At 38.3% G+C, this 22,006-nt stretch overlaps 1 protein-coding gene and 1 long non-coding RNA gene across 12 annotated transcripts in view; one reads left to right on the top strand and one right to left on the bottom strand.

Annotated features, from left to right (window-relative positions):
- The window catches only part of LOC144332948 (uncharacterized), a 183,426-nt gene extending 164,829 nt beyond the window's left edge, over positions 1-18,597 (bottom strand). The window contains exon 1 of the long non-coding RNA XR_013401212.1: positions 18,524-18,597. This is a non-coding gene — a long non-coding RNA (uncharacterized LOC144332948). The remainder of the gene's footprint in view (positions 1-18,523) is intronic.
- GRIP1 (glutamate receptor interacting protein 1) overlaps positions 1-22,006 on the top strand; it is a 715,153-nt gene that overhangs the window by 550,668 nt on the left and 142,479 nt on the right. For all 11 annotated transcript variants that reach the window (XM_077954689.1, XM_077954687.1, XM_077954683.1 and 8 more), the window contains exon 7: positions 571-716. In XM_077954689.1, the coding sequence (XP_077810815.1) occupies positions 571-716 (146 nt within the window). The remainder of the gene's footprint in view (positions 1-570; positions 717-22,006) is intronic.

The following is a 22,006-nucleotide window of genomic DNA, read 5'->3' as shown; positions in this document are numbered from 1 at the left end:
TGAGTGTCTGTGGTCACAGCAGGGAGAATAGCATTTGCCTTCCTCTTCCAGGGAATGTGAGGTTGAATCAATTTCATGATTGCCAAATGGCCTTATAAATCAGTAGGGAAATTTATAGACAAGGGAAATTTCTCACCAGCAATTCCTATCCTGCTTGGATTCACTGGTAATAATTTGAATGAAATTCCCTGGCTTTTCTGTTTACCTGACTTTGGGAAAATAGGTGAATAGTATTTTCTGGCCTCCAATGAATCCATTTTAGACATTCAGGCAAAAACGTAGAAAAGGGAAAATATGCCCTTCTTACTTTTGTACTTCAAAAATTACCTGTGGGTAACTAGGTGTTTTGCTAATGTGTAGTTATTTTCTCATTACTGATTTTCATATTACAGCAATTTTCTGTTCAGGGTTACTTCTTTATACTCTTACTGTCACACTTGATGCTTTAAAAGATTGCAGATGGGATGGATGGCAGAATATGTGTAACAAAATGAATTTGGCTAAGTGACTATTAATACCAAGCCCCTTTGTGGTAAATTAATAAAGACTATTCCTTTATTCTCCCTTCAGAGAGGGCACGATCAAACCTGGTGACAGGTTGCTCAGTGTGGATGGAATTCGGCTTCTTGGAACCACGCATGCTGAAGCCATGAGTATTCTTAAACAATGTGGACAAGAAGCAACACTGCTGATAGAATATGATGTCTCAGTAATGGGTATGTTGGAGTCCTGAGGGTGTGATCTCTAAGCACCAGAACGTCACTATCTGTCCCTGATTTTGGATTAAGTACATGTTGTTATGCCCTCCTGGAATAGACAGAATTCATAAATACTATATAATGTTACTCTGTTTGAGTTCAGGAAGATGTGAGTGGCTGTACTTTGTAGTGATGTAGAGTTCTCATGTCAATAGGTTCCATAATAAAGTCTCATTCTGTCAGTGTGTCACCCAGCAATCAGCTCTTCTATGTGGATTGCCCTTTGGCAGCAAAGTGTTTTTTCCCCTCCAAATCACAAAAATAGTATTATTAACGTAAGGACTAGTACTCTTTTTTTTTTTATTACATAGAGACTGACAGCAGTAGGTGATTCCTTTCCTTCTTGTAACTTCGCAATGTGAAGTCAGCTAATCAAAATAATAGAAATGACCATTTATTTCACCATCAGATTTAGGGATAAGAAAAATAAAGGAGATGTAGGATCATTGATTAAAATAAAAACTTGAGTGCAGTTTTCTTTTTTTAAATTATGATTCTACTAGAAAGAAACTATTTTTACACTCATACCTATAGTAAAACTGGCAAGATATTCTCATGTGGCTTTTAAATGGTAAGAGAGCCAGCATCTTGTGTAATGTTGACTAAGGCAGAAAAATTATGAGAGAATGAATTGGAACTTGAAATTGAAACTTAAATCATGCTGTGAGTAAACCTTACAATTATCAGACTCCATTAGGTGACCTGGCTTTACCATCTAGTTTTATGTTGTGAAATGTAGCTGAGAAAAAGAGACTTATTCTATAACTGCATACTCCTTTATTTCTCACTCTGTATGACTCCTCTATAACAATGTTGTATGAGAGTATTCTTAATCTGTTTGCTGGCCTGAAATGTCTGCAGAGTATGAGGTTTCCTAATGGGAAAGTATGAAACTTAAGGAGTTTTTAGAAGGATAAATGATGTGGTATACCCTTGATGTGGAAAGTTCATAAATGAATATTCCCTCCCTTACTTTCCACCTTCCTTTTTCCCTCTCTCCTTTTTTCTTTCCATCCTTCATTCCCTCCTTTCTTTCTGTCTTATTTTTGTTATAGTTTTTTAAATCAGGTGTTGAGTTAGATGATTTGGGTTCCATTTTCAACTCTACTAATTTTTTTTGGAGCATATGATTTGATTTCCCTGTGCCTTATTTGTCAAATGGGGACTAGCATCCCTATTTTAAAGGCAATTATGAAGATAAAATCAGATTGCATAAGTAAGGTATATTTTAAATGATGAGACAAGTGGATTGTTAACATTAAAAATTGAAGCAGATATTTGACATCTAACTCCTTTGTTCAGTCTACAAACATTTATTGAACTAAATGGCAGGGACCAGGAAAAAGCTGAACAAAATCGACCTGGTCCCTGACCTTATGAAACTTGCAATGGATAAGAAGAACAGACAGTAAACAAGGATATTACCAAACAAATAAACTCATAAAATGTGATCATTGCTGTAAAGGACAAGAACAGTATTCTGTAATAGGGAATAAGGGCAGGCACAGGTGAGGGTTGGCAGGTGATTTAAATAGGGCAGTCAGTGAAGAGTTAAGAATTAAAACCCAAAGGCTTAGAAGGAACAAGCTCCCAGACTGAAGACAATAGTCCCTGTAAGGCTGCAGCATTCCACATCAGAGAGACAAGGTCTCCTCCACTGGGATAGATACTATTTAAGGGAAAAGCCCTCCAAGTTTCACCATTGCCAGGGTCAGGAGGGAATGGGGTGACCCTAGCTGTTTGCCTTCTTTCCAACTCACTCTCACATTCTGAATGAAACCTGATAGTTTTCACACCTAGAATTCCCAGTCAGCTCCTTAATGTAGGAGAAAGTGGACTATCAGGAAGGAAACTCATTTTAAGAGTTCCTCAAGGTTGCTGAATATAAGCTGATTATACAAAAATCAGTTGCCTTTCTGTATATCAGCCAAAACAGAAAGTTAAAATTTTAAGGTGTCCTTCATAATAGCAATACAATTACAAGGTTCCTGTAAGGAATTAACCTTATAAAAGTTGTATGAACCCATTATAGATATAGATATGCATATGCATATACAGATGCATAAAAGAATACTTAAATACATAAAGACCTATATTATGATCTTGGAGGGGAAACTTTAATAGCTAAAAGATGTCATTTCTCCCAAATGTATCCACAAATTTGATTCTATTTAAAATCTCAAAAAAAGCATCTTTGAGGTTACCTGAATAAGCTGTTTTTTAAATGTACGTGAAGTTAGAAAAGGGAGCAAGGAAAAATTGTCAAAATATTTTTGAAACAATCTGAACACAGAGAAGATTGTTCTACCCAATATCAAGACTCATTCTAAAACTGTGGCCTTAAGTCTGTCTAATATTAACATGCGATGATAAAGAGACCAGTAGAAGAGGATAAAATGCCTGAAACAGACCACTGTCCATATGGAACCAGAGGTGTAGTCAAACATCAGTGAAGAAATGTTCAACTGATCAGTAAGTGATGCTGGAACAATTAGCCACTTGGGGAAAATTAAATTCCTACTTCATATTATACCCAAAAATAAATTTTATATTTACTTAACCATTTCCCAGTAGACTGCTATTATAAATAACTAAAAATAATATCTTTCTACCTAAATGTTTGTCTGTATTTCTCATTTCATTGAGACAATGTGTTAAATATATTTGAAACATAATTCCAATTGTCTTCCAGAAAAGTTGCACTATTTTATATTACTACCAGCAATGCCTTAAGTGTACATCTCATCAGAGTTTGTCAATATTGAATATTATTTTTAATATATCTTATTTGTTAGGTAAACATTGCATTACATTTTAATTCAACTCAAAAAATTTCTAGTGCAGGTAAGTATTTTTTCATATGGTCATCTTCATTTTCTATTGTCATTTATGTCCTTTATTCATTTTTCTATTGGAGATGCTTTTAGTTTTTTGTTTATTGGCTTGTACTATTTATATATTAAAGGCATTAGTCATCTGTTTTTCATAAAAACTTTTCTCAGTAGCTTATTTCCCTTCAAAGTTATTTATGGACTTCTATTGTGATAGCTTTCTGTCACTCTTAGATAAAGCTAAATAGATACAACAATTTCAGTTACAAACTTAGATAAGGAACAATAGTTCAGTAGTATATGTACATATCAATATCAGCATTTTGTTCAAAACCATTCAACAAGTCTCTAGGAAGTTCCAAACTTTCCCACATCTTCTATCTTCTTCTGAGCCCTCCAAACTGTTCCAATCTCTGCCCATTATCCAGTTCCAAAGTCACTTCCATATTTTCAAGTATCTTTATAGCAGTGCCCTATTTCCCTCAATACCAATTTTCTATATTAGTCTGTTTTCACACTGCTCTAAAGAACTACCTGAGACTGGGTAATTTGTAAAGAAAAAAAAGGTTTCATTGACCCACAGTTCTGCATGGCTGGGGAGGCCTCAGGAAACTTGCAATCATGGAGAAGCAAGGCACATCTTACATGGTGGCAAGAGAGAGATGAACCACCACACACTTTTAAACCATCAGATCTTGTGAGAACTCACTATCATGAGAACAGCATGGAGGAAAACTGTCCCCATGATCCAATCACCTCCCACCAGGTCCCGCCATCAACATGTGGGATTACAATTCAAGATGAGATTTGGGTGGGAACACAGAGCCAAACTATATCAACTAGCCTAAGGAGGGAATTTATTAGCCTACAAAAGTAAAAAGCCCAAGATATATCCTGGCTTTAGAAACAAGTTTCATAATGTCATAGGAGTTTTGTCTCTCAGTTCTCCTTGCCTGAGAAAGGCTCTCCTCTGTCACAGCAAGATGGCCCTACCACGCAAAAGTCTACATTATTTTGAGAGTTTGTGATGCCAGAAAAAGAAACAAGACTGATCTCCTCTAAAAGATTCTTAATGACTTAGCTTGGGGCAAATGCTGATCACTACACTAAGCACTGTGTCTAGGGAGATAGTGCACTCTACAACTGTGGTATGGAAGGCAAGAACATATGTTGAATGGCCCAAACAGAATGAGCCAGAGAAATGGCAATTCCCCAAAGTAGATGATGTGGGATTGACAAAGAAAATAATAGGTGCCATTTTAAGATGCAATTAAATGTTAAATATTATATTCCCACTAATAGTATATGAGAGTTTCCTTTGCTTCACATCCTGACTAGTGCTTGGTATTTGTATTAGTCCATTTTCATGCTGCTGATAAAGACATACTCAAGACTAGGCAATTTACAAAAGAAAGAGGTTTAACGGACTCACAGTTCCACATGGCTGGGGAGGCCTCACAATCATGGCAGAAGGTGAAAGGAACGTTTCACATGGTGGCAGACAGGAGAAGAGAACTGTGCAGGGAAACTCCCCTTTATAAAACCATCAGATCTCATGAGACTTATTCACTATCATGAGAATAGCATGGGAAAGACCTGCCACCATGATTCAATTACCTCCTACCATGCCCCTCCCACAACACATGGGAATTATGAGAGCTACAATTCAAGATGAGATTTGGATGGGGGTACAGCCAAACCATATCAGTAGTCTCTGCCTGTTTCATTCTAACCGTTCTGATCAGCGTGTGGTGGTATCTCATTTTAAGTTTGATATACATTTCCTGCATGAATAACAATGTGGAGCACCTTTCATTGCCAGGAAGACATGCTTATGGCTTTGGTTTTACTTTCATGAATAATACTTTGATTTATTTACATACTACTACAAGTACACACATTATTTCTTAGAAAGTGTGTGTGTGTGGTGTGTGTACAATGTAGATATCGATACCTCAACCCTGGAATCAGATATATTTTTTCAGTAAATCTCAAATGATAAATATTAGTAAATTCAGTGCTCTGTTTAGGAAAGCTATTGAAACTGTCAATTTTATTAACTAAAGTTTAATTTAGTCTGTGTCAATTTAGTCTGTGACATTTTAAGGACAATTTTTTGAAATAAGGAAGACAGAAAAATAAGTTTGAAGAAAAATTAAGAGTTCAATTTTAGATATGCTAAGTTTGAGATGTCTGTCCATCATGTAAGTGGAGGTATGAGTTGAAAGTTGAGTATTTTAGGTGGAGTTCAGTAACAGGTCAGAGCAGAAGATATAAATTTTTAAGTCATCATCACTTATATTGCAAGGCTGGATGAGACACGTAGGGGAGAGAGTTTAGGCAGAGAAGAGAGAGGCCCAGAGACTGAGCTCTGAGACCATCCCGTAGTTACATCAGGAATGTATAGAGGACCCTGTAAAATAAATTGAGGAGGCCAATGCACTGATGGAGACAGTGATCCAAGGCCAAGCGTGGAGTCATGGAGGCCAGATTTTTCCTGTGTAAAATGGTGGCAATTACACTACCACACTCACAAGTTGCTATGAGGAGCAAAAGGATTAATGCATATGTGGTGCTTGGCACATCATATATGCTCAATAAATTGTGAACAAATTATTTAAAATGCATATGGGGGGCCGGGCGCGGTGGCTCAAGCCTGTAATCCCAGCACTTTGGGAGGCCGAGACGGGCGAATCACGAGTTCAGGAGATCGAGACCATCCTGGCTAACACAGTGAAACCCCGTCTCTACTAAAATACAAAAAAAAATTAGCCGGGCGAGGTGGCGGGCGCCTGTACTCCCAGCTACTCGGGAGGCTGAGGCAGGAGAATGGCGTGAACCCGGGAGGCGGGGCTTGCAGTGAGCTGAGATCCGGCCACTGCACTCCAGCCTGGGCAACAGAGCCAGACTCCGTCTCAAAAAAAAATAAAATAAAATAAAATGCATATGGGGAAAACCTACACTTCAATATTGTTGAACTATATTACCAAATGATTGGGTCTGAGAGCCCTGTGGTTGGAAAAGTAACATAAAAGTATAAGTATAAGGAAAGCATGAGCATCTTTTTTTTTTCTTCTTCAACTTTTAAGTTCAGGGGTAAATGTGCAGGATGTGCAGGTTTGTTACATAGGTAAACGTGTGCCATGGTGGTTTGCTGCACGGATCAACCCATCACCTAGATATTAAGCCCAGCATCCATTAGCTATTCTTCCTGATGCTAGCCCTTCCCCTGCTCCCCCGACAGGTCCCGGTGTGTGTTGTTCCCCTCCATGTGTCCACATGTTCTCATCATTCAGTTCTCCCTTATAAGTGAGAACATGCAGTGTTTGATTTTCTGTTCCTGCATTAGTTTGCTGAGGAGAATGGCTTCCAGCTCCATCCATGTTCCGTCAAAGGACATGATCTCATTCCTTTTTATGGCTGCATAGTATTCCATAGTGTATATGTATCACATTTTCTTTATCCAGTCTGTCATTGATGGGCAGTTGGGTTGATTCCATGTCTTTGGAAAGCATGAACTTTTAAGGAAAAAAGTTCTGAAAGCAATGACTGTAGTAAAATACAGTGCCTTTTAAAGTAAGACAAACTTGGTTTTGGATTTTGGCTCTCTGTTGACCTTCGGCAATATTTAACCTCTCTAAGCTCCAACTTTTCCATCTCTAAAGTAGGGATGATGGTAGTATTTCTTCATAGGGCTGATGAAAAGATGAAGGGAGTGAATACATGTAAAGTGCTCGCCTTAACCAAACTGTTAGTGAATACCAAGAAATTAAATTGGCTCTTTTCATGCTCCACTTCTCTAAAATGAACCTCAAGTCTCCCATTACACTGGATTAAGATGAAACTGATGGTTCACTCTGTGACAACATTGAATTGTTGTTAGAAAGCATATTTGGAAAATGACATGTTCTGGATCATTTTATGTTCTAAAAGTTCATCAGAATACTTATTTTGCTTAGACCTTTGCTAAAATATTTCTAAAATATGTTCCTGAGAATATATATTAAGTTAGTTTAATATATATTAAATATATATTGAGTCTTTGGTAGAGGAGCACACAACTATCCCAAGAACATCGTTCTGAACACCAGTCCTTGGGCAGGTGTTATAGAGTCAAGAGGTGTAGAAGATTGTGCCAAATCTGTACTGACTTGTAACTTGCTCTGGATTTTTAAAATTACATGATTCTCTAATATTTGTCTATTTTATAACTTCCTTCCCTGGAAAGAACTACAGATGACAGTCAGTGAACATGAAATTCTTGCTGGCTGAATAAAACAAGGCTCACTGTAGTGTAATTATAACGAGAGACAGTTAATGTCTACAGTGATCTTAGTAGCTTTCCAGTGTAACCAACAAACTATTGCAGTTGATAATAAAGATGGAACAATAACTAAAATATTTTTCCCAAATGCCCTGAGCTTTCCCACTGTTGTGCCCAATATCTAGTATTCCTATGCACAAACTTTGCAAAACTATAGTACTGGCCTAGGTCAAATCCATCTCCCTCATTCATCCTGTTCTTATTTGGATTATTCAATCTCTTATTTTTCCTTTTGAGAGAGGAAGGAGCACTCTCTGTAATACTTTCCTGGTGACTCTTGAAAGTATTTACATTTTAATTTACCTTAATAATCTATGTATATTTCTATTGTGCCACTAGTTTCTACAGACTCTGTGGGGACACTAACCAATCATCTTTATCTGAGTATTTCCATAACATCTAATGTGGAGCCCTCACACATACATAGAAGGCACTTAAAGACAACTGTGAATTGAACAATGTGTTCACCCATAGATTAGCTGTTCTTATGAATCATCATCATTAAGTGGTATGTGTAGAATGTAGCAGAACATCAGTGTTTATGCTGTAGGTTTAAAATGAAGTTACTACATGATTTTATCTTACATTGCACAATGACATCATGGATCTTTCAATCACAACACCTCCTAATCTACCTATGATATTTTTCTGAATTCCTGTAAATCTCTGTCTTTCCCTTTAGCTGTAACTGTCTTTGGTCAGCTTCAAACCTTTCTTTTTGATCACCTAGATTATGCTAGCATGCAAAACCAAGGATACTGAGAAAAGTTTTATCATTTCCTTAGAAATGCCCAACAGTGTTAGCTAGGCATGGTAGCACCACCTGTAGTCTTAGACACTGAGGATGCAGAGGCTGGAGGATTGCTTCAGCTCAGGAGTTTGAGGCTGCCATGAGTTATGATCACACCACTGCACTCCAGAATGGGTGAGAGAGCAAGATCCCTCTTTTAAAAAAAAAAAAAGATAAGAAAGGAAGGAATGCCCTATGGTATTATATCTTTGCCCAGCAGCTACATGGGCAGTCCTTACTTATATGCATTTAATCTCGAGCAAACATAAAATAGCAATTTTTAAATAATTCCTTTTTATCAAGACTGCTATGAGTCTTCAGAAGAGATTATTAACTCCCTTGCAGTAAAAAACTACAGGTTTATTGGCATTATCACAACTGTATCTTGGCTATATTTTGTATTTTATTTTGGGGAGATATCAAGATATAAAACTTACAACAGTCGCAAGAGTAAGTTAGTCACTATTCATACTTTATAGATTTCTTTTGTTTGTTTCTTTTGTTTTCTTTTTTTGAGACAGAGTCTCGCTCTGTAGCCCAGCCTGGAGTGCAGTGGCGTGATCTTGGCTCACTGCAAGCTCCACCTCCTGGGTTCACGCCATTCTCCTGCCTCAGCCTCCTGAGTAGCTGGGACCACAGGCGCCCGCCACCACGCCCAGCTAATTTTTTGTATTTTTAGTAGAGACGGGGTTTCACCGTGTTGGCCAGGATGGTCTCCATCTCCTGACCTTGTGATCGGCCTGCCTTGGCCTCCCAAAGAGCTGGGATTACAGGCATGAGCCACTGCGCCGGCCCATACTTTATCAGTTTCTTACAGGTGATCTCAGTGAACTGGAAACAGTTTTCCAAGGGCTGCTAAAGTATTTGTAACACGACACACAAGCTTCCTTGTGGGTTACCAGCTTAACTTTCTTTTCATGGAAAATGTCATTAAAGGGACGTTCATAGGGTTTCCTACATAAAAGAAGTCTATAAGTTTTAAATGACAGTGGTATTTTAAGATAAAAATTGGATTTTCTTATATGTTCTCTGTTTTCTAGAGAGAAAAAGGTTAATTTTTGCAGAATATTCTGGCTCCCACCTTCCTCATTCCCTTTTACATATTCAAACTCAGAGCTACTTACTATGTTTCTGGAGATAAAACTAGTGGGTGAGAAAAGAGTTACCCTAGTTTAGGAAAGGGTATGAATTTTTAGTTACTTTTATATTACTAAATTAGAATAGAGTATGCTTTAAAATTTACTTTTGTGTTAGTACAACACACAAAGAGGAAAGCACTGAAATCTTAGTTGTACAACTTATTAAATTTTCATTTATGTGTTTTCCATTGAGGTCAAGAAATGAAACATAATTATCATCACCAAAAGCCCCATTGTGCTTTCTCTCATCCCTTCTCCATATGTAACCCCTGTCTTGATTTCCTAGACCAGAAATTCATTTTGCTGGACTTTAAACTTTATATAAATGAAATCATACAGTGTATTTATTTGGTAGCCGGGTTCTTTTGCCCAAATTATGTTTGTGAGATTGCATCATATTGTTGCCTATAGCAATAGTTCGTTCTTTTTAATTGTTGTATAGTATTCCATTGTGTGAATAGATCACAATTTGAATACTTCCTTATTGATTATCATTTGGGTATTTTTCAGCTTGCCACTCCTGTAAATAATACCATTGTGAACATTCTAATATTTGTCTTTTCGAACATATGTATGCATTTCCATCAGATTATACCTAGTAGTGGAATTGCTAGGCCTTAAGTTACATGTCAGTTACATGCTTTGGTAGATACTGCCAACGAGTGTTTCCTAAGTGGCTGCACCAATTACACTCCCACTAACAGTTTCACATCCTTCACATCCTCACCAGTACTTAGTATTGTCAGTCTTTTTCATTTTAACCATTCTGAAAAGAATATAATAATATATCATTGTGGTTTTAACGTCTATATCCCAGATGAATAAGAATGTTGAGTACCTTTCAATATTGGCCATATGGATATTTTTGTGAAATGTCTGCTCAAGTGTTTTGATCCATTTTCTTTCTATTGGATAATTCTGTTCTTCTTATTGGTTTATATGATTTCCTTATATATTGTGTATACAAGCCCTTTTTCAGTTATGTGTTACAAACTAATTCTGGCTACTGAATGCAAAATAAATGCCAAAATTAGTAGATACAAGCTATACATTCCAACAAAATTTTGGGTTACTTTTTGGAATTTTTTTAAAGAATTAGACACAGAAGCTTGAAAGAAGATAAAAAATCATTCTCTAATATTTAGATAGATGTTGCTCTTGGGTTCCCTACACCAACCCCTCCCACCATTACTGTATTATTTTTCTATTACATTGTAGCAAAATGCCACAAAGGTAGTGATTTACAGTTTTATAAGTTAGAAATCCAGGCAGGCGTGGATGAGTTTTTTGCTTAGGATCTCACAAGGCCTAGGTCAAGATGTCAGCAGGCTAAGGTCTTATCTGTAAGGTCTGGGAAATAATCCCTTCCAAGCTAACACAGGTTGTTGGCAGAGTCAATTCCTCGGAGTCAGTCCAAGGTCCTCATTTCCTTGCCAGCTGCTCTCTGGAACCATTTGCTGTTCCTAGAAACCACCCACATTTCTTCTCACATGGCCCCTCCATCTTCAAGCCAGCAATGGTGCATTGAGTCCTCATATTTCATATATCTCTGACTTTCTCCAGTGCCTTCCTCTCATACTACTAGTTGGAGAAAGTCCTCTACTTTTAAGGACTCATTTGATGACCTTGGGACCACCCAGATAATCTCCCCTTTTAAGGTTCACTATGTCAAATGACATAACACAGTAATTGAAGTTATATATTGTATCATGATACTAACAGAATCTGGGGCTTAGGGCATGGAATCTTTGGGGGATAAATCCAGAAATTCTGCCTATCATGGGACTGTACACCAAAATCAAGATGAAGAGACAGGAACAGACTAGAAAAGAAATGCCAGTAGTTGGAAGTCTAACCAATTGTTTAGAGGTTATCAGCTAGAGCAACTCCAGTGCCTAGCAATGTGCCTGCCATAAAGGACACTCTCAATAATATTTTTCAAACAAATGAATAATTAGCTTTTGAGATTTTTTCTAATCTCCATATTTGACTACAGCATGTTTTATCATATTTCTCTGGATATTCTTGAACAAATAAATGATAAAGTATCGCAAAACTATATACATTATATATGAGGCTCATCTAGGCCAGGGGGAGCCAATAATCTTCTATTTTTTATGTCATCTCTGATTAACTGATGGTGGCCATCTGAAACACTGCATTGAGAAGGATTTTGCAGTTTGAAGATTGTTGAGGCTTGAAGGATTTTGAAGTTTAAAGGAAAAGAGCACTGTGATTACCTACACCATCTACCTGAGCACTACAGGTACATGTGATTACAAATGCATCTTATTACCATCCCACACCCACTTAGAGACCTAAGTGAGATTCAAGCCACTAGACCAAAGACCGAGTCCATATCTAATTCAGCTTTAGAGGCTTTCTATCTGATAAATCTGAATAATAGAACAGTTTGTTGTCATCTTTTGCTTCTTCCTACAACTGGAAGCTTATGCTTCTTCCTACAACTTCCACACACATTAATCCCCATTTTTTACACCCTCTACAAGAGGCAACAAACTGGAGGGCATGGCTGTGGAACATGTATTTTTCAACCTTCACAATGTTTTTGGGAAGTTGGAATTTGTTTTCAACACCTAAAAAGAGAGACTTTGTATTTAGAATAAATCTAAATATTGGGTTACTCTTAGTAATTTGACATCACCGGGTCAACATTCCTACATGTAACCCTTAGCTTGAGTTGACTCTCAGACTGCCCCTCTTGATGGGGATGTTCTTGCCAGTTTGTCCAAATCATGTCCCTGACAGTACAGCCTTATAGCAAGTCACCATCATGCCTGTCCCTCAGGCACTTGGGTTTGTGATTCCCGCTCTACACAATGACCTTTTTGTTTCAGCCAACCTAGCTCCAAGACAGCCTAACTTGTATAGACTCTCAAAAAGAAGATCCCTATGAGAAGTTCCTGTCCCAAGTGGTCAACAGTCTTCTCTTTCTAACCTCACATTTCCCGGAACAGGTATTTGGGAGGAATGGGAAGTTTCTGGCAGAGTCCCTGTCTCTCTCTTCACAGCCACTGTAGGCTCCCCCAGGCTTTTCTCTCCTGGGCCTGCAGCCTCCTGTTCACCACACTCTGATTGTTTCTTTCAGCTCAGGGGGCACATGTGTATCCTGACAACTCATTCTGTTAGGGGTAGAAGGTATCCGAGTTACCAGTGGCGAATCCGTATGGGTCTGCAGCAACCTTGATTCTTGCCTCCTCAGAAGAAAGAATTCAACTGAGGGGCATAAGGCAGAAAAAGAGACCAAGGCAAGCTTTCAGAGCAGGAGTGGAAGTTTATTTTAAAAAGCTTTAGAACAGGAAAGAAAGGAAAGTACACTTGGAAGAGACCCAAGCAGGCATTTAACCTTGACCCTGGGGCTTGATATGCTGGTCCACCTCCAGCATCTTGCACCCCTTTCCCACGATTTCTCCCTTACGGTGGGCTGCCTGCATGTGCCCTCCTTATGCTTGGGAAGTGAGCATGTGCAGTGTGTTTAGGAAGTTGTACGCATGCCCATCTGAAGGTTTCTTCCCTTTTCTGGTGGAATGCCCCCAAAAGTCATACTCCACCATTTTGTCTCTTAATACACATGCCCGGTTCACTCGTCCAATTCCTGAGACCCTGTTGAAAGCCAATTACCAATTTCAAGTATTTTTATCTGTTTGGGAAGTTGCCTCTCGCTGGTGTCTGCATTCAGTTAACACTTCATTGTGACAGCTGTGGACCATCAGGAGATTGTCTCTCCCTGGTGCACTGGCTGCTGAATTATTGTTTTTAGAGCAGCAGTGTGATAACTGCCAAACCATCACCTGATAATCACCTGACATTCCTGGTGGGTGGGGAGCAGAGTCGTCTCCTGCTCCGCTCATGCCTGTCTAACTTCATGTAACAATTCCTAATATGTTAATTGTTCATTTCTGGGCCTCTGAAGTAATTTGGATAGTCTGATTTTAGTGTAGACTATGTTAGGCCATTCTTGCATTGCTATAAAGAAATACCTGAGACTGGGTAATTTATAAAGAAGAGAGGTTTAATTGCCCCACAGTTCTGCAGGCTGTACAAGCATGGTGTCAGCATATACTTGGCTTCTTGGAAGGCCGCAGTGAACTTTTACTCATGGCAGAAGGTGAAGTGGAAGCAGGCACATCACAGGACAAGAGCATAAGCAAGAGAGAGAGAAGGAGAGGATACCACATAATTTTAACAGCCAAATCTTATGAGAACATACTATAGTGAGGACAGCACCAAGCCATGAGGAATCTGCCCCCATGACCCAAACACCTCCCACCAGGCCCCACCTCCAGCACTGGGAATTACATTTCAACATGAGATTTGGAAGTGACATCCAAACTATATTAGAGGTATTCATAACCACTTTCAAATTCCCGAATAACACAAATGTAAGAATACAAAATACTGTAAAATGTAATTCAGGAGCTCCTTCTAGAAGCTTAGTGTTGTATTAGGTACCATGGTGATGAGCAGTTGATTCCAAGTAGGAGTAACATGGACAAATAATTTAATATATACATTTTCTTTAAGGGCCAAATTGATGATATTTTAGGTAATATCCATTGTGATAGAATCAGAAGGGTTTTTTAAAACATCTTTGGGCCACTACTCCTAATTCGTAGCATGAGGAGAACAGACTATATCATCTTAGAGGTTCTTCCAGCTCTACTATTCTATCCCTGGACCTGGCAAATTCTCTTAAAAGATTTCAGAATTTATCATCACTGCTTTTTTCATCTATGTAACCATAAATACAAAACAAAAATGATATAAATAAAAATAGTTTAACCAATTTAAAGTGGTTACAGCTAAAATCACTATCTGAAAAGGGAAGTTGATCATTTCCGTTGTTAATCACATCAAACCCAGTAGTCCCGTTGACAATTACAAATTTTCCAAAGATTACTCCCCAGCATTGTCATAGTAGGCATAAAGCCAGCATGCTGCTGTGAAGCCATTATCTGTGAAGATTTTGATCTTAGCATTCTGAGATATTTACTAAATTAATGGGAAGTTGGTTAAAATTCCCTCCTTTTTGGATTCTATATGATACTTCTAAAATGAAGCATGTCCTTTAGGGAGAAAATTATCCCTTTAATTTTAGCATATTTTAAAAATAGGGAAAACTGACCAAACTCTGTCAGGGGAGGTGATCTCTCTTTGTGTGATGAGTTTCTCTGAGGTCATGTACATGTATTAGTTAGACAAGAATGGCTTTTCCTTTTGAGAAGAGTAGCAGGAAAGCACTTCTATTGATCACAAGGTCAGTCTGAGGCCATCTTTTATAGAGTGCTATTAAGTACTAATTAAGATTACTTTTCTCTGTGATTGTATACTAATTTTATATTCCTCTTAATAAAATGAGCTCCAGGTATTCACTGGGGAAAAAAATTACTCTTCTTTTTTACCTTCCATTAGCCATTATATAATAGTATATAGCTTCAAAAGAAACAGAAGACTACAATATTTCTCGTCAGGCATGATGTAATTTTCTCCATATTTTAGCTATCTTTGTCCAACAGCATTAACTACAGTGCTTGGTATGTAATAAAAAAAATTTTTTAAGAATTATTTCTGGTATACCAATGGGTGTTAAAATACCAGGTTAACTCTGACAGTCATACTGTTAAGGGGATAAACTATTTTACTACTTGTTTCTATGACTTTGACACTGAAAATGACTCCTAGATGCCCCTGTCAGATCACCTAGGAGGGTACAGTTGCTCAATACAGTAATACCCACTGAGTCCCCTGCCTCCTGGCTCTTCTGTATGACACAGGCTTCACAACCATGACAGAAACTGCCCTGAATCTGTCTTGAGGTCAGGAGCTCAGAGAATTTTGGTAAGGACCCTCTGGTTTACTTTTAAGATTAAAGAAGAGTTTCTCTACTGTGAATTCTCAGAAGCAGGTTGAGATCATACTTTTAATGTGAATTTCTTTGAGAGCACACCAATATACAATGTCTTCTTTCTGTATCACCTGAAGTTCTTACCACCTGAAGAAATTGTATTGGTAGCAGTAAAACAGGAAATGGAAGAGCCAGCAAGCTTTCACCTGATCTCTATGGGGGCATCACAGATTAGACTTGTCCTCACTGAAAATCACTGTAACATCTAATGGACTCATTCACATGGAATATTGAATGATTGACTATTACACAGATCACCTCTCCTACTGAATTATTTTACTTAAAAACAAGTAGAATGCAAGAGACTCACTGTGAAATTTTTCCCGGAACCTCTTTACCTTTCCTGTCTCTGAAGACTCTCTCTCGTAACATCAACATCTGTTCTCACCATTCCCATTGTCTCTATTTAGACATCTCCTGGTTAGTTATAAAATAAAGGCCACAATTTTTAGTCTAACACTAAGACTCTACCCAGCCTTTCCCTGACCTACCTCTCCTAGATTTGTTTTTTGTTGTGCTTCAGCCACACTGAACACCTCATGATTTGTCACCAAGGATTTACTATGTTTTTCTGTTTCTTCATGACTTTCATCCTATCTGGAGACAATAGAGTATTGTGATTAAAAGGACCCAGATTTGTTTCCTGGCTCTGTAACTTACTGGATGTGTGACCTTTCTAAGTCTTTACAATGGGGATTGGTCATAGCAGCTCCTTCCTGTGGTTATTGTGATGATCAAAGTTGTTAATACATTTAGAGCACTTGACACATTTTTGGCACATATAGAAAATTTTTAAATCTGCTTTATTGTTGTTTTATTATTGTTGTTATTAGATGAATTTTCTTACTCTGCTATTACAGTCTTTCAAATTTGTTCCTATTTCTTGGTTTTTGTTTGTTTGTTTGTTTGTTTTGTTTTGTTTTGTTTTTGAGATAAGATCTTGGCTCTGTCGCCCAGGCTGTAGTGAAGTGGCAGGATCACAGCAGTCCCGACCCCCTGGGCTCAAGCCATCCTCCCACGTCAGCCTCCTGAGTAGCTGGGACTACAGGCATGCACAATTATGCCTGGATAATTTTGTATTTTTATTTTTTTGTAGAAACAGGGTCTCCTTGTGTTGCCCAGGCTGGTCTTGAACTCCTGGGCTCAGGAGATCTTCCCGCCTTGACCTCCCAAAAGTGCTGGTATTGCAGGCATGAGCCACTGTACCCGGCCCGTTCTTAGAGTTATCCTGGTAAACCCACCTAAAGAAAATACCTCTATTCTATTAACTCTCATACCATCTTATCTTTTTTTAGATGCTTCCTATATCTCTGCCCCATTCAGTGTAGTTCTATAGTTATCTGTGTGTGTGACTGTCTCTCTTCCCTAACATTATAAACTCCTTGACGACAGGAGCTATTTCTACCCATATCGTATCCTTTCTTGTGCCCTCTACATAAAATATATTATTTGTTTATTGGTCGATGAAACAAACAAATGAACAAATAAATGAAGAATATTTGATTTTGAGCCTTTCTGCCAAACGTAATAATATCCAGAATAATTTCTTATATTTAGAGCACTTTTTACAATCTTCATCATATTTTATCCTCATAATAACCTATTTAAGGAAAACAGGCTACCTCTTGTTTTTTTGAGAAAAAGACTGAAAGGGCTGTGTTGACATGGGAGTCTGTCACTTTTTGATTAATGGAAGAATCCACATGACTTCTACAGTAATAGGTCAGTTCACACAAGGCTAGTGAATTCATTTGCAACTTAAGTGAACAACAAATCCCATTTTCTAAACAAAAGATACAGAGCTTAATAGGCTTCATGGTCACCATACACTTAATGTTGAAGGCTACATTTCAAAAATATTATGTAGGAACTTTGTAGTTGACATTTGGATGTCCCAGGGAACTTTTTGCTCCTTCTCAGTGATCATGAGACTGATCTGAAATAATACCTTTCCCCCAGTGCACTATTCTCTTTACAACGCTGTTTTTCCCAGAGCTCCTGTGGTCACAGGCTATAAATATTTATAATCTTCTCTTCCTTGTAGCACAAAGACTATTTCACTTCAAGGCCCCTTATCACTTACCAATGGTATAGGTTCAAGACTAAATAAAAAATGTTGGAGTTGTAACTATCATTTTTATATTCTTCATGATGTAGGAAAAGAGGGTAATTTGGCTGGTTTTAAAGATAAGAAATCTCAACTACATTTTTCTTTTTTTGCCTGTATGACACAGTTTCTAAATGTCAAAGTCAAAACTGAGTCTTTTCTCTAACATAATATGTTGCCATTAGCAGATTATAGTAATAGTAATTTTTATTTACTAAGTTCCTATGATGTTTAAGGCATTTTGTAAACATTATCACAGTGCATTTTAACCGTAAGAGATAGACTTAAGAATCCCTATTTGAGAAATCAGAGGAAATAAAGTAAGTTGCCTGGGTAGAAAATAACAGAGCCAGAATTCAAACTGTTATGCCTGATTTCAGAACCCTTGCTTAAAAGCAGTTTAACCAGAGAAGCTTTAACACAACGTTTATATGATAATTCTTAAAATTAACTGTTTAGAACTTCTCCCCCTTAGCCTGTTCCTCTCCCATCTTCCCCATCTCAGGGACTAGTGCCTCCGCTTGAGCAATTCTCCTGAACCATTTCTTATTTGTCCCACCCCACTGACACCAACCCTTACACAGCTCCCTGACTCTCTCCAGTCAGCCTGCTCCTCTCCATTGTTGCTGTCCACACACTTGTCCATACCTCTCACTCACAGATGCTGCCATCTCTCTCCCAAGGAACTGCAGTCACCTCCCAGCTCATGTCTACCTCTGCTCTTCACATTACTTCCATTCAATGCCATTCCACTAAATCTGTGTCATGCCTCTGAATCCTACATGCCCTTTACCCAGAACTGCCACTCCTATCTCAGTGTTGAACTTTCCCAATTGCTTTCTTCCTTTTGATTCCCAATGCTCTTGTTTTAAGCTCTTGTTTTAAGTTCCTCCCCGATGCCAGCTTCATGTCCTCAGGGACTTTTCAAGTTCTGTTTCCTCTGCCTAAGAAGTGATTCTCCAATCCCTCCACACATTCTTTACCAGCTATTTTGCAATGTTCCTTAAAGACTCAGCCTAAATGTCTCTTACCCAGAGAAAACAAACTTCCATAGCATCCTATCTAGATTAGGTCTCCCTGTTTTACTCCCGCAGGGAGCCCTTACTTTTCCTTCATAGTAATTATCACAGTTATAATAGTAATTTGTTGCTAAGCTAAGCTGTTGGTCTCTTTCATTAGACAATAAGCACCAGAAGGGCAGGAACGGGGGGCAAGGACATTATATATGCATTTTTTCCACTATATGCATAGTATGTACCAGACACACCAAAAAAGTGTTAAATATTTGTTATCTGAATGAAATGCAGACAGCTTAAAAGCAGTGTTTCATCTAAATTGACAGTGCACGTTTAGTCTTCCCTGAAGAACTCCAAAGGTAGTAGTAAAAGATGCAGTAACAGCTTAAGTAAGCAATTTGTATTCTTATTCATCCTCTCTTTTCTTCCTTTTTTCTTTTGTTCCTTCTCCTTTCCTCTCTTCCTCTCCTATTCTCTCTCCTTCTTTTCTTTTCCCTTCTCCTCCCTCCCCTTATTGCCCTTCTGTCCCTTTTCTTCCCTTTCCTTACAGAAGCATTTCCTGCAGCTGTAGATAAAAGCATCAGGATGCCTGAATCTCAGAGCACCACATGGAAGGGTTTCAGGCCATTCATTGGCCCACACCAAGAGTTGACTTCCTACCTGAATTTTCATTAGCAATTTCCAGTGATTCAGGAGAACTGTTGCTCCAGAATCTAACAGTAAATCTTAGTCTGGAGATTCAGACTTTGAAGGGCTATAAGAGACATCCCCCCAGAGAAGGTACAGTAGTACACAGTGACCAATCATTTCTCTCCAATTTTTCGAATTTTGGGAAGCACTGGGGTCAGTCTACAGTGGCCTTTATCACCTTGTGTTCATCCCTCCTATTTTAGATAACCTTTGTTGGAGCAAAATAGCAAATATGAGTCTTCATGATAGAAGTCCCTAGTTATATAGCTTTTGAAAGGTGCCCCGCGGTGGTATTTTGGCTGATTGAAAGCTGGGTTTTCTGTAGGTCTTTTAAGGAACGGAAATCTTGGTATCCATATTCGTGGTCCAGCCCCTGCCATATCCCCTATCTTCCACAGAGCCTGAGCCTTGTAGGTACTGGTAAAAGGAGATGCTTTTAGACTACCTTCAGATGTGGCTTCAGATAAACATCATATATTTGAACAAGCTAAGTATCGAGACTACATTTCCAGCTCACTGGAGACTTTCCTTCTGGCACATTTACGTTTGTGGCTCTCAAGAGGTTAGAAAAAGAAACGTACTGAGCCACACACACTCTTTCAGAGAGTGGAAAGGAGTGGTTATCATTAACTCACAAGAATTGGTTCAAGTACTGAAGTCATATTTCAGCTACATTCATGTGAAATCCCGCCGGCCTTCGGCTGGCGCGCTTCGGTTCATCACCATTGCTTGCTCGCCGCCGAGGACTCCTTCGGTTTCACTGCACGGCATCTGAGATGTTTCAGCTGCCTGGAACTGCTTTGTGTGACTCTCGGACCTATGACTTCACAGAGGGGATTTCCTTAACTTCAACTCATCTGTTTAGTTCCTTAAAAGTCGATTTTGTGCTGAGTGGTACATTCGCCTTGTGGAATCTGCTTCCCTTACATTTAACTCTCCAAACAAAATTAGAGCAGGAGCTTGGCAGCCTTTCCTGCAGAATTCTCACACTTGGGAGGGGATGAGGGGGTGAGGCCTCAAGTAGATTTTAGTTTGGTCAGTCACGCTGAAGGTAGTATTTGGCAGGAATATTCACTATGCCAGCTGTGAAAAAAAATAAAAATTTCATTTTTGTAATTTGTACAGTCCACATGCTCCACATGTAGATGTTTTTTTAATACCTTGCCCAAGATAGGAATTCATTAGTTATAGATTATAAAACTCAATCCATAACAGTGTAGATAATCTAAAATTGCAGATAGGGTAATAGTGAAATAATTCACAACACTTAAAGCTAAGTAAGTGGAACGGCACATGCAGATGTAACTGATGACACACCGGAAGCTGTCTGGCTCGCTCCTGCTCTCCCTTCTGCTTCTCTCATAACTTTCTTTTAGGAACAACTTCACTGCATCGTACATGGCAGCAACACTAACTTAAAAGTTCTGGGGACATATAAATAAGTAATTTAATTTTTTGGCTTAAGAGCCTTTTCTCCAGCTTTCTCTGGCCAAGTAAAGAAAGTGATTTTTCACATCAACTGGAAAACTAATTAAGCATCATAGATGGCATCGTTATTTATTCCCTAGGATTAACCCAGAAAGAAGTAGAGAAGAAAACTAACATTAATGTATACAGTTCATCTCAAGAAGCATCGTACAGGTACTTTACACATTGTATTAACTCTAATAGTTATAGCAACCCTAGGACACATATATTAAAATTCTTTTTATTTGTTTTTTTTTTTTTTTGAGATGCTCTGTCTCAAAAGAGCTTCTCTCTTTCTTACTCTTTCTTTCTTTCTGAGATGCTTCTTTCTTGCTTGCTCTGTCACCCTGACTGGAGTGCAGTGGTGCAATCATAGCTCATTGCAGCCTCAAACTCTTGGGCTCAAGCCATCCTCCTATTTCAACCTCCCAAGTAGCTGGGAATACAGGCGTGTGCCACCACACCAGGCTACCTTTGTTTAATTTGTTTTTTTAGAGAAAGACTCTCACTTTGTTACCCAGGCTGGTCTCAAACTCCTGGCTTCAAGCAACCCTCCCACGTCAGCCTCCCAAAGTGCTGGGATTATAGGCATGAGCCACTGCGCTTGACCTAATATCCTTATTTTTAACAGATGAAGTAAACCGTGTCTTCAAGAAGTTAATTTATTCAAATTCACACAGACCATGTAGCGTTAAACCTAGGATTAAACCCAGATGAACCTCACAAATCTGACATTATACTCACAGAAGATTGAAAGAAACTATAGCAGATATACGAAACAATGTTTTAAGTATAGGTAAAAGTTTTGAAGGCAGAACAAATACTGGAATGTGACTTTATGTATTCTAAATTTAAGATTTGAGTTCAAAGTGTAAGACTCAGTTAATATTCTTACAAAAACAAAAGTATTAACAGAGTGTTTAAAAATAAAAGTAGAACCTTATTATTTAAAATATAA

Source organism: Macaca mulatta, chromosome 11 (genome assembly GCF_049350105.2).
Source record: "Macaca mulatta isolate MMU2019108-1 chromosome 11, T2T-MMU8v2.0, whole genome shotgun sequence".
NCBI lineage: Eukaryota > Metazoa > Chordata > Mammalia > Primates > Cercopithecidae > Macaca > Macaca mulatta.
The sequence above is the reverse complement of the archived record's forward strand: the minus strand, read 5'-3'. Positions and strand labels throughout refer to the sequence as shown.